We start from the raw sequence: 13,157 nt of genomic DNA on the forward strand, positions 1-13,157 counted from the left end.
TTATTGCGAGCTTTTTCCTGCACTCCCTTCACTTTCATCGCCTTCAGACGCTCTCTCCTCCAGAATGTTATCAATAGTGAATCCTCCATGAGACGGTTGCTTGTCTTTGTCCTCCTCTGTCATTCCCTCTGCCCCGGTGCCCCAGTCTTTGCTGGCTTTGGAGTCTTGGAGTTTAAAATCTGCCAGAGCCATGAGCTGGTGCACCTGGCTGGCGCTGCAGTTAGGTAGCGGTACCTGGTAGGTGGTGTGGAACCGGCGCAGGTCTACTCTGAACGAGCCCTTCTCCAGGGTCATGCAGGGCTCGAAGCGAGCGCCCCACTCAATCTCTGTTTCGATATAGGATGTTTTGGCTTGGCACATCATACCTGCGTACAAAATGATGAGATGGAAGTGACTGTCAATGTTGTTTCGGTCAAACATGTTAAATGCGTCACTACTGTAAAATTGAAGTACACGTCATTTGCCACATGATGTCGCTATGTTTTTTTGAATCTGCACACTTGAAACAGTCGACCACTCAACCACAGATGAGCTCTCATGACCGGTGCTCAGGGGGTGAACACAATAGGCCTTTTCACGGTAGACATTTTGACTTGTCATAAAAGGAAAAGCACAGGTGGTAATATAACATTAGCGATGGATTTGGTCTTGAAATGTAGTGCCCCCTATATTGTGTGTTTTTAACTCAAAATAATGAGGAAATGTTTTTAATGAACATATGTACCAAGTTGTAAATTGTTGACACTGAACTGAAGTGAATGCAAAGCATTTGACAACGTGTTTCATTTGTTTTCCTTAATATTTCCCCTATATTCCCACAATAATGGACAAAAAAACAACACAACAACAAAGACAAATTACGTTTTGTCTGTGTGAAGATGGGTAATTTCCAGTTTTGCTTGGTGTAGTTATTTTTGTTTGATGCACTAGAAAAAAAACCCAGACTTGCCAACTGATGAATGTTACTGCACTCTGTTTGACAAAGCAAGATTTCGAAAGAGGATTTTAGGGAACTCTACAAAAACATCCTGTTTTATGGAGCCTGCCAGATGAATAACATTTGTTGGTGAGCTGGAATGAAAATCCTGGGGAGGAGGGGTGCAGGGACCTTGTTTTCCTCCTCAGTAAGCCCTTTCCTGGAGATACGTTGCCATCAAAGCAAACATTGGCAGGAGGCTTTTTCTATTTATCTCAAAGTGACAACATTTATGGTTTGTCAAATGCCTTTGTGTTTTCTTTATTTTTATTAAAATAACTGTCAGAATGTTGTTTTGTTTATAGCATACTCCATGTCATTTATTTATGGTGGAGTGTGGAGGATGAGGTGGAGTTGAAGAGTCTCACAGCCTGAGGAAAGAAGCTGCTCTGTAGTCTGCTGGATCGACAGCAGAAACTTGCTTGCCAGATGGCAGCAGGGTGAACGGGCTGTGGCTGGGGTGAGTACTGTCTTTTATTTGGGCTCTGCGCAGACACCTCACCGCTCCGATATCACTGATGCTCGGTACATGATCGGTACCAATGATGTTCTGGGCAATTTTAATCACCCGCTGCAGAGCCCTCTGGTCCTGGGCTGTGCACATCCCATGCCAGTTTGTAATGTTTCCAGTCAGGATTCTTTCTATTTCTCCTCTAAAAGTAAACAAGGACTTGGCATGGGAATTCTGCCTTCTCAAGTTTACTTTAGAAATACAGTCATTTCTGAGATTGTGGGGGGAGAACCAGTTTTACAGAGCACATCATAAGAATGCAGGCATGCCACAGGGCAGAAGTCATTTAGACCAGACACTGTAGACCTTTTTGGTTCGAGGACGATGGTGGTTGTCTTGGAGCAGGTGGGAACAATGTCCTGTGACAGTGAAGATGTTAAAAATGTCAGTAATGACATCAACTAGCTGATGTTCTTAGTACACGGCCAGGGATGTTATCAGGCACAGCAGCTTTACTCATATTCACTCTCAGCAGGATTCTTTTCACATCTGTTGTGGATACTGACAGCGGTCTTCTGGAGGCGGTGTAGACTTGACAGCTGACTCTTTGTTGAGGAGATTAAAATGTGCTCAGCTCATCTGGCGACGTGGCCTCACACATGATGGGGGTGATCCTGCATTTGCAGCCTGTGATGGTCTGGATCATTTGCCAAATATCTTTGGGGTTGAGGTCTCTCTCCAGTCTTTCCTGATGTCTCTGCTTTGTCTCCTTGATGCCAGCTTTCAGTCTCGCTCTAGCTGTGCTGTATGCTTCCTTGTAATCTGACTGAAAGGCTTTTTTGGCCCTGGTAGGGCCCTCGCCTCTTTTCTATAGGCAATAAGCATTTTGCGCACTGTTCATGCACCCTGAATGTAACTGTCTTAGAGACATGGTTTATTGAGTTGTTTATTGCAATAAATGTATGTGTATAAATATGTATATACGTTATAAATTCATGAGAGTTCATACTGTAATGTAAATGTTAAAATGTAGTGCTCTTTAAGTGAGCAAAGTGAGAAAAATTTGTTTTATTTTGAAGGGCACAGCTAGAGCATTATGGGCAAGGATCTAACATGGATGCAGAGGAAGAGTAAGAGGCACACAGGGTAACTGTTTTGAGTAGTTTACCTTGCACATGATATTTGCCTTTGTATAGAAGATGTAATATATTTCAGCGGTTAATTTCTGTTGTAGTAATGTGGTTGGGCCTGTTATTAGCGAGCACTAGCTTGAAATGAAGGAGAAACTGTTTGAAACTTTGTCTTTGTTTTTGTAGTTTTCACGGTGTCTGCTGTCGAGTGAGAGAGAGAAAATAAATCTTCAAAGGACTAAGACAAAATCTGTATGATGCGTGGCCGTTCTTTCACTGGACCGGTGTAGTTACACTGAACACCTAGCATTTTAGACGCCTGGAGCACCAAAATGTCATTTTGTTTTCTGAAATGGGCTTTATGTAATATGTTTTTTTTAAATGTTGTGTTTTATGAAACATTGTTCTATTTTCAGCTTTGTTAAATTAATTGTTTGACATTTTGGGAAATTTCTTGCTAAGAGTTAAATGAGAAGATTGATACCACTCTCATGTCTGGACAGTAAATATGATGCTGGAGTCAAGAAACACTGAACGCTGAAAAGAGGTACTGCCAATTAATATATTCTCTTTAAAACATGACATAACTGAACACCAGTCAAAGATTTTATTTGACTTCATTGTGCCCCCCATCTTGAAACCAGAACAACGCCCTTGGGATACAATAATGGTGAGCTTTACAGGAGCTGGTACATGGATTTTGTCGCCTTTGGACAGAGCCAGGCTAGCTGTGCTAAGCTAACCAGCTGCTGGCAACAATCTTTTCAACTGACTCTCTGCAATAAACTGAATAAGCATATTCCCCAAAATGTCAAACTACTCCTTTTGTAATATGTTTTGTCCAGTATTGTTGTGCTTTGGTCCTCAGGGCCACCTTGACCCATGAACTGTTCAGAACAGTTGGTGTCAAGGGTCACCAACTGGGATTCCTGCCATCTGAGTGAAGGACATCTCATTTCCTGTTTGTCAAAAAACCTTGTGCTGAGTTTTAGGTCCTCAGCCTTTAAACATTTAGATGTAATTCTCCATGACCGTGGTTACCTAATGTATAATGCGATGAATATAACAATCTCCCACAGAATACAGACTATCCTAACTGCACTGAGAGGCAGCCGAGTTCCTTCACTCAAAAATTGTAATGTACAATTCAAAATGTATCTCCAAATGTATATCTGAATAGGCAGTAAATTAGCACTTTAGTTGGCAAATGATTGCTTGTGAATCACTGTCCTGTGAATTTTTACACAAGTAACAAACGTAAATCTGAACACTTAAAAAATATATATTCACCCAAATGACAGTTTTTTTGTGGTAGTGTGGTAAATGTTTCCACGTGTGATATCTCTTCTTGACTACTGCTGTTATTGATTACTCACCTGTGGCCTCAACAATTCCTTCCAAGATAACGATGATCTCAAACTGTTGCCGTCGCAGCTGCTCAGGGCCCAGTTCCCAGAGTGGACTGCTGGAGTCAATATTGTGCTGAATGACTTGAGGCTCCACCAGGAAGAGTCGGTCTGACCCAGTTTCATAACCAAGGTCAATCTCTGTCTGCTCAAGTGGCAGGAACTCACCCTCAGCTGTTTGGCGGGACTTGATTAACTTTGCACGGACCTTGGCATCCACCATGTGGCTTTCTCTCAGGTCACCCAGACGGAACATCAAACATAGCTGGTCATCACGGTTGGCAATTACACAAGTGCGACTGAAAAGAAGTGTCTCAGCTCGCTTCTTAGGTCGGGATATTTTGACAAACATGCAACCCACCATGAGTGCATCTATCATAGACCCAACAATACACTGCATCATAACCAACAGCACACTCTCATGGCAGGTAGGGGACACAGTGCGTGACCCATAACCAATGGTGCGCTGCGTCTCCACTGAGAAGAGTAGAGCTGAGATGAAGCCATCTACACCTAAATAGCAGGGCCTTTGGTCCACGAGGCGGTCTTCAGGGGTGCCGAGGGGTTGCTCTTGTCCTAGGTCACCTCTGAAGGAAGCATTCAAGAAGTAGAGGCCAGCAAACAAGAACCAGGTGGTGATGTAGCACATCATGAAAACAAATAGAAACCAGCGGTACTGGAGGTCCACAAATGAGGTAAAGATGTCAGACAGGAAGCGGCCCCTCTCAGAAATGTGACACAGGTTGACACGGCACTTTCCATCCTTGGAGACATAGCGAAGTTGCTCTCGGATTTCTAGAGGAAGGGTAGGGGTTTGGTTGCACTCACTCTCCAGGAGTTTCCTCCGGGCCTTGGCCAGCCTCTCCATCTCTCTAGCAGGGCTAGATAGGTTACTGTGTACTGGTGAGAGCGGGGTGCTGTGGAGAGGACTGCTGTTAATGACACGAAGGGGGCTGGTGCTGCCCATGTTAGGCACACTGAGGGCATGGCGAGGGTAGCGTGACAAAGTGTTGGTCTCTCTCAGTGAGCAGCGACGCAAGAAGTCTTGCTTTGTCTCTCTGAAGCTGAGGGTGGAAGGTGGAGGCAAGCAAATGTTGCCCCGATAGGGAATATCTGTTGTACTTTTATGACGTCGCTTGGCTGTCCCAAGCTCAGGAAAAGTCCCTGGCATGATGTCCAGAAGAGGAAGAGGGGAGTCTGGGTCTGTCTGTAAAAAGGAAAGGAGAAATGAATGTTTCACCTCCCACAAACAGCTCTGCTGATCTGAATCTGAGTTCATTTGGAAGTTCAGTAAAACCATTTCAATTCCTCATAGGGACATATTCGAGACTTTGTACAAAACAAACATGGTTTGTATTGGCTTAACAACAACAAGGAACATGTTGATTAAACATTGTAAACAACTGCCACAATCACGATATAGTCAAGACCATGAAGTGAAATTTTTTTTCAAAGGTTGAGAAAAAACTGTCTCTCTAAACTTTCAAGCCAACTTTTCCGTTCTAGTTTCCATTTTACAGGCGTCAGTTGCCTGGCAGGCTGCACAGACATTCTTTGAAAAGATTGTTTTACAGTGTATTACAGAAACTGCAAGTATTCAGCTAAAGAAAGTAGATTCTTGGAAAATTCAAATCACTGCCTTACATTTATCACATAGCTCTCACACTGAATTTCCTCTCCCGAAGGCGTGGAATGGACAACCATGATAGATTTTGGTTGACAGGGCATGGACGTTCGCCGTCCCCTTGTCCCATCCAGGGTGGTCCCTGGAGACCCCATCGCTCCTATGCTTGCTGTTGTCCCAAAGGATCCAGGAGACCCTCTGGTCTCAAAGTTATAGTCTCTTCTTGCACCAGGATACATTACAGAAATGAAAAGGCAATAAACACTAGCAGCAGAGTATGGGAATCATCATTTGGGTTCCAAGGCTCTTCCATTGATTTATGACCTGAGGACATGAGACAAGATTGTCACACAGGATATATTACACCCGGCAGGAGGAGCACAAGGCTCCTTAAAATTAACTCCAACTTGTTAAAAGTACTTTAAACACTTTGCTACAAATAACCAGAAAAGGCACACAAAGATGATAGACAAGACAGTTCTGTTGGCATTTAAAAAAAATAGTTTCACCCAGTAAATAATATTTTAATTGCAAACAACGAGTCACTTTTCTAGAAGGAAAACTGTTGGTAAGAAAAAAAGCAGAACTAAATCTGAGATTAACTAACCTGAGAACGGTACAAACGCATCCCATCATTCCATACCAGGCGCAATACACTAAATACTTCCTTTTGAAGCAATGTTTTTAGCCTGCATACTTGCATACATACATAGGAGCAGCCAACACAACGGATGAAAGCTTAGGGAAATATCCTGCCCAGCTGGAGCTAAGCTCCCTCATCCTGCTGCCTCAGCAGTACTTCCACTGTATCCTGAAGAGTAGACTCAGCTGCTCTTCTCATCCAGAACAGGACAGGGTGCTATGGTTATCCAGACCTTCTCATTTGGACAACATATTCTGTAATTAACCCTGATATAACACTTAATGTGTCAAAAAAAAAGGCACCTCAACAAGTCTATTCATTACAACTTTAGAATTTGTAAATACTGTTAGCATGTGGGAGTACCTGTTTACATAATAAAAAGGAATATTTGGAAATACAGAAAGCTCGAGGTTCACTGAATAAGTGAGCTGGAAGTTTACCTAAACCTTACAGGACCACTACACTGCTTTTACACATTAAAGGCCAGTTTACTCATCATGAGGAGCACTACTCAGCCAGTAATAACAGTTGTCTTCTGTGGCTCTTCGAGGAGCTTTCCAAAGTTTAAACAAGGCTACAGACATGCTAGTGGCTGTACTTTGTGCTAAAGGCTATAATATCAGCATGCTAACAATAACAATGCTAACATGCCGAGGAAGGTATAATGTCTATACCATGTTCACCAGCTTAGTTTAGCACAGCATGAAATAGAAAGACGTGGGCATTTAGAAGGCAGGGGTTAAATGAAAGACCCTGTTGAGTTGCATTATGGGAAATGTAGGCTGCAGTGTTCTTGGAGGCTATCAGGATAACTTTAGGGACATACAATACAAAATGGGGCCTGTTATATTGTGTTTTATATACATATTGTACTTTATTATGCACACTGTAACTGCTTAATGGCTAGAACTTACCAAACACTAATAGCAGCACAGTCATCACCACTCACACTCACTGTCTTGTGGTCATTGCAACATGGTAGTGGTTACTGCACACAGCGGTCCACTGTTTGCAAGTTCATATCCTCTGAGCTATCAGCGTCATACACATTTAGAAATGCCACTTCTGATTTATCTTATTCGTCATTTGGGACAGAACCGTGATCCTCAAAATCGTTGACTTCAGGCACACCTTCACATTTTATAGAGTTACTTTCTTCTAGCAGTGTCTAAATATATGTAGAAGTCGCAAAAATCCTCAAATCACCAATAACCAGTTATTGTTCATGCATTATATTTCGTGATAATATGAATAGAATTGCATTGCAAGGAAAATGGATGGAGTCCATTTATTTCTCAACTTTGGTGGCAAGACAGTGTGGTTGATCATGTGTATCAACGCCGCTATGTCTAAAAAAAAAAAGATGATGCTGCACTTCCTTTGCTTGCATTTGCTTACTTCACCCTTTGCCCAACACTAACCAAATTTGGCAAAGATTCTAACTAGGCTATAGTTACATAGACAGACTCAGGATGCTGTCAAGGTGAAATGACTCAGAGAGAGTAAGAGGGAAATTTTGACATCTGACACTAATCAAATGAAATATGGACATGGAAAATCTCAAAATTAGGCTCACAGCGACAGATTTGTGGTGCTTGTGGTCAATAATTAGGGGGCAATCTAATAACATTTTACTTTCTATTCATTTTTACTGTACTGTAGCACTAACAATGTAGCAGGCCTACTTGGTTTCTATACTGTCATTCATCAGATGGAGGGCTGAAGTAGGGATGACATTGTGAATCTCTTACTGGAATAATATATTAGCATCAGTATATATGTATATCTAATATACGTTACAATGATCTGAAAAGACCTCACATGCATTGTTACACCTCGAACTGCATGCACCTACATTTGTAGACGGTGGGTGTGCTGTCTGGGTGGGAGGCGCTGTCGAGGTAGGTGCTCAACTGTTCAGTCAAGAGCGCAGCTTAGTGACGATGTACTCTGACAGATGCCATGATCTGAAAACCCGCTGGGATAGGAATAGTTTAACATGTGTGAACTGTTCTCTAAAGCCAGGTAGGTCATTATTGTTATACTATATTCTATTGTATCATGGTATGTTATATTAAGCAATATTATGTTGTTGTTTTCCACAACAGGGCATGAAATTTCCCCTAACTGTGGCTATGATGATTTCGGAGGGCTGCATGAGCCCCCAATCACACAGTGCAAAGCCAATACTTTTAATGATGGCAGCAGGGCATACTGTCAACCTTGTACCACATGTCCGCCCGGGTACATTGTGAGCCCCTGCAACATAACAACTGACACAAAGTGCCAAGACCCAAGGTAAGCGGACATGTTCATGAGGCTACCCGGCGTAAGTGCAAAACGGCGGCCGTCGATTTCTCAGACAAAAAGGTCGCCTTCTTTCCAACATGATCGGGCTCGCGACCATCCGGAAATTCGGGCAACATTTAATTGTCTCGCCCTGTGTGTCCCGTGCAATTACACTTTGAGGATGAAATGTTTCGTTGGCACTCCATCCATCGCCTCTGGTCGGATAGTCTACAGTAATGTCATATTAAAAGTACTCTATCACAAAACAGGGACATTTTTAAACGGTGCGAGAACAATAAAACAGAATAGAGAAGCCTGTATTGTCGGGTAAAGGCTATTTTGTGTTCAACGAAGCAAACGCCTTTACACTATTTTTTCTCTCTCTCTCTTTTTTTTCCTATAGACACAGAACGACAACAGTGAGTAGGGTGGCCCTAAGCATTAGCATTGTTTTAATGGTGACTTGAACTGGTTTGAAATGATCTCAGTTTCTCTTTTCTTCTCAGGAAACAACGTCTCAGCATGTTTCAGCTGTTTTCAGCAGGGCATCAACGGTAATCCATGTAGCCTAACTGTCCTCTCTAATAATAATAACAATAACTTGTGTGCTTATACTGATGAACGCAGGAAATCATTAGGCTAGCCTACGTCATGGTTATTTTCAGAGATGGAAATTAACCCACTTGTAAAATTCCCCCTATTTCATGGTTTGAGTCACTGAATTCATGTTTTTTTTATGATTATTATTATTTTATTAATTAATTTATATTTGAGTAATCATATAAAAGTGAAAAAATATACAAAAAATGTATAATTAATTCATCATTAGCAGACAATCTTCAAATCATCTGCTCCCAGTTGTTCTACAAAAACTTAAAATTCACTTAAATTTCTTTAAAAAAAAAAAAAAACTGGTACAAGAACATGACAGCAATAACATTTTCCTCTACAGTAAGTTGTTGTGATAGCTCAAAGCATAAAATATAACAGAAGCAGGAAAACATCACACTGTTTTCATTTCAGATTCAGACAAACCAAGGATCCAGCTTAACACCAACTGCCCTCTACTCAGACCGAGCTAGTCCTGATGTGCAATGTAAGTTACTTGTTCATGGAAAAAGAACACAATTCGTCATAGTCTAAATTTAAGCTTGCCCTTTGTTTTATTTTTGCAGGGGCAGTACCATTGGCCACCCTACTTTCCACCATGCTTGTTGTGTTATCTGCATGTGTAATCTACGTGAAGCGGAAAAGAGGTTCGCATGTTGAAAGTAAAGGTTTAAACAGATAAGTGAGCATAAAAGTGAAGAAAGTTTTCTGTGGACAAATCATAGACTGGGGAACTGCACAAAAGCTGCCCACTATCTTTTTTATAGCGGGAAAATGTTATTATCCTGGAATGTAATTATACAGCAGGGCGTATGGGGTGGTTCTGACATTGATTATAACTCAAGCTCTAGTCTCGCATAGCCAGACTCCACTGTTTGGAGAAAGGTCTCCTGGTTCTGGGTTGTGGGGGAAAAAAACTGCATGTTTGTTTTTCACAATCTACTTGGGCGGCGCGAAGCCCAGGATGCAGCCCCGGCATTAAAATGGTTAAATCCCCGCTGAAGAAAATGTCACATAAAATAGCAAGCGACGCATGTAGACTATGTGACTTTACAACTTTCAATACAGTATGATGTTCAATTTGTAAATTACCCGTTTAGAGTAAAATAGACGATAAAGCTGGGTATACTTTAGGGCGTGCCTACCAATCTGTCAATCAGGATACTGGCATTTCGGTTGTACTAAAAGACACTCGAGTCGGCTGTTCATTTTTTCCGTCAAGTACATTTACAAGCTCACTTTGTTAGCAGCTACTTCGCACGGCGGAGCCAGGAGCAGTCAGGTTGCCGGTATAGGCAGGCGTGCACATTGTCTTCGGATTGTCAGATCCCCAGCTCCAAATATGGTCACTTCTGGTTCCAAAACCTCAAGGCTTCAAAACGGTAGTCCACAAACCAATGGGTGATGTCACGGTGGCTACGTCCACGTCTTTTATGCAGTCCATGTTATAACTGTGTGTCTCTCATGCTTGGGTCCAACACAGGTCAGCGCACAGTGTTGAGTTATAACAGAAGATCATCATTAGTCAATGCAGGGTTCTCCCTCCTTCCTACTCCACCTGGTAACAATGATCTGGAAAACATTCTGAGTGAGTGGAAATGGCTTCTCAGCTTTTTTACATTATGTTCTTTGACATTGTATCAGTAAAAGTTTTATAGCTCCTTGTTCGTGCCTGAAAAGTCTGTGGAACAGTTTCTTGACCTGCTTTCAGTCTGTAATGTTAACATGTCGTGCCTCATTTGTTAAATACTGGAGCAGTAACAACAAACTGAGTAGGGCCAGACACTCGTCCGGTGGATTACAAACTCATATAACTGCATTTTTCATTTATATTATTGGACCATTTATTGTGCTGAGCTCTGACAATATAAATTAAACAAACTGACTGTAATTGTGATTTTCCTTTTGCCACATCTTCCTTCTGTAGGTCCTAACATCCAGTCAGCACCTTTACAGACAGTGCTGGACAACCTGGATGTTTTGGAAGAGCTGGTGATTTTGTTGGATCCAGAAAGCCATGGAGTAAAGAATACCAAACATCTGGCGTCTCATTGCTCCTTCTCCTCCACTTGGATTACTTACACCTACTCTCTGAAGGACAGCAAGAGCCCTCTGAAAGCCGTGTTGGAAAGGGTCACCAGCAGGCACCCTGACTGGACAGTAGGGCACCTGGCTAAGCTGCTCATACATATGGAGCGCTATGATGCCATCGCTGTTCTCGCCAAACTCAAGACTGAATGAGATGTAGCATTCCTTCCTCCTGTACCTGATAAAAGCCGTCACCGCAAGGTCTGGATTGCAGATGCTTACCTGGCTCTGATCATTCTTATGAGATTCAAATTAATTCTAGGAATCCTGCAGGAAATGGTGGAAAGTCAAGCAGGTCCCAGTGTTTTTGGAGCTGGACCCATACCAGAGACTAAAGGTCAGGGTATCTCAGCCTCTACTGCTTCAATTTTGACCATTCTTTTTGTAATTTGTGTCTCTTGTGAGTCCCCCATTGTTTTGGACATAATACTAAATTACTAAGTAACACAAAAAAGGATTAAACTGGCAGCTACTAGGTTTATACTGACATGTCGCTGACAGAGTGTAGCTGCCAGTACAAGCCTTTTTTTGTGCCTTCAAGTGCCTGTTTGTGCACATACTGAGCTGATATTTTCTCACTTGTCTGTATTGCACTGCTCCTCTTTTTGCGCAACTAAACATTCCAGACAGCTTCTATATTTTAATAATTTTTACCCACTCTTTTTATATTATCAATGAACATAATGGAGTACATCTAATTCAGAATTATTCGACAAATGTCAAGTAAAGTTGGCTGCAATCCTTGCAATTCCAGTTGATGATTATTGCTTTGCATTACTGATATATGTTCTACTTTTATAATAAAAAATGGAATTTGTTCAAACATCTTAACATCTTTATTAAGCAAATAACATTATAAATAAAAAAGTGCATAGAAAAATTAAACAGGTTTAGAAATATGTATACAAATATTTACAAACTCAAGGTTTATTTGTACATGGTAACAAAGACGTAAATTTTAAAGATCACATATTTTCTCATTTTTATGTCTTTTACACTTACTTTAAAATAACCCTACTATATATATATATATATATATTTATATATGTGTGTATATATAACATACAGCTTTCTTAACAGATTCTGGGAGAGATGGTCATGATAACTTAAGGTTTTGACTAGTGCTTTGCATCCTTCATTGCAAACACACCCAAAATGACACAAACAGACGCATCCACACACACACACACGCACACGCACACGCACACGCACACACACGCACACACACGCTCTGCAGGACATTAAAACCAAGCTATCTCTTAAATTATCATCCTCTCTTTTTGCATCAGTATTCCCAAACATCTGTGTAAACAGCTGAGGTAGAATCCTTGCAAGGAGTTGGGAGTGACTCTGCTCTTGTTGTCAGCTAGGTGATTGACACAAGTTAACCTGGGCTCCATCCCAGTGATTGGACATGCAAAGAAAGGGGGTTAAGATAAAACAAAACATGATGGAAATTTGCTCTAATAAAGGTTGAAGACAATAGGGTGAAAAAACAAAAGATGATCGTGGGCTTGGGGAGGCAAACAGTGCTCACTTTACTCCTGTGGCTGATTCTAAGACCGTCAGTAATCTACCATAACAAGAAATAAAATAAAAAGGATTCTTTAAAAATACCTGCTTTAGAACAATTTCTGTCATAAAGGCTTAAATGCATGACACAACTGCCCGAAAAGAAAATTCAAGTAAATTAATGAAACAAAAGGACATCATTTGTAAACAAAAGAAAAAAAAGAAGAGATACTAATGGGAGAGATCTCCTAGACCGCCACCGTTTATACAAAGCACAACCTTTTACCATTAAAAATATAAATCAAAACATGAATAAATATAACTACCAATTTGAACAGTGTGAGAATTAGAATAGCCTCGTCAATGACGGCACTGAACATCGACTAAGAACGACATTAAACATTATTTTAAAGGTGCTGAGTGCATTCT

General features: G+C 41.3%; 2 protein-coding genes across 2 annotated transcripts; one reads left to right on the forward strand and one right to left on the reverse strand.

Moving 5' to 3' along the window:
- kcnj20 (potassium inwardly rectifying channel subfamily J member 20) lies at positions 1–5,742 on the reverse strand. The gene is made up of 3 exons (XM_070911866.1): positions 5,608–5,742; positions 3,934–5,170; positions 1–365 (listed from the first exon to the last, which is right to left on the reverse strand). The coding sequence occupies exons 1-3, from the start codon at positions 5,740–5,742 to the stop codon at positions 1–3; spliced, it is 1,737 nt and encodes a 578-aa protein (XP_070767967.1).
- A 2,431-nt stretch (positions 5,743–8,173) lies between these two features.
- Positions 8,174–12,027, forward strand: igflr1 (IGF-like family receptor 1). The gene is made up of 8 exons (XM_070911867.1): positions 8,174–8,255; positions 8,339–8,528; positions 8,923–8,938; positions 9,026–9,073; positions 9,543–9,626; positions 9,670–9,775; positions 10,612–10,716; positions 11,056–12,027. The coding sequence occupies exons 1-8, from the start codon at positions 8,174–8,176 to the stop codon at positions 11,367–11,369; spliced, it is 945 nt and encodes a 314-aa protein (XP_070767968.1). The 3' UTR covers positions 11,370–12,027.
- The last annotated feature ends 1,130 nt before the right edge of the window (positions 12,028–13,157 follow it).

The sequence above is a fragment of the Enoplosus armatus genome, chromosome 9, assembly GCF_043641665.1.
Source record: "Enoplosus armatus isolate fEnoArm2 chromosome 9, fEnoArm2.hap1, whole genome shotgun sequence".
Lineage (NCBI taxonomy): Eukaryota > Metazoa > Chordata > Actinopteri > Centrarchiformes > Enoplosidae > Enoplosus > Enoplosus armatus.

Bases quoted from the DNA above. Each gene is read 5' to 3' on its own strand.
- kcnj20 (XM_070911866.1), bottom strand. From the start codon at position 5,742: ATGGGGTCTCCAGGGACCACCCTGGATGGGACAAGGGGACGGCGAACG. The intron at 5,171-5,607 runs GTAAGGCAGTGA...TCCTTTTTACAG, and splicing joins GTGAGAGCTATGTGATAAAT to ACAGACCCAGACTCCCCTCT. The intron at 366-3,933 runs GTGAGTAATCAA...TTTTGTACGCAG, and splicing joins AGGAATTGTTGAGGCCACAG to GTATGATGTGCCAAGCCAAA.
- igflr1 (XM_070911867.1), top strand. From the start codon at position 8,174: ATGTACTCTGACAGATGCCATGATCTGAAAACCCGCTGGGATAGGAAT. The intron at 8,256-8,338 runs GTAGGTCATTAT...TTTCCACAACAG, and splicing joins GAACTGTTCTCTAAAGCCAG to GGCATGAAATTTCCCCTAAC. The intron at 9,074-9,542 runs GTAATCCATGTA...TTTTCATTTCAG, and splicing joins TTTTCAGCAGGGCATCAACG to ATTCAGACAAACCAAGGATC.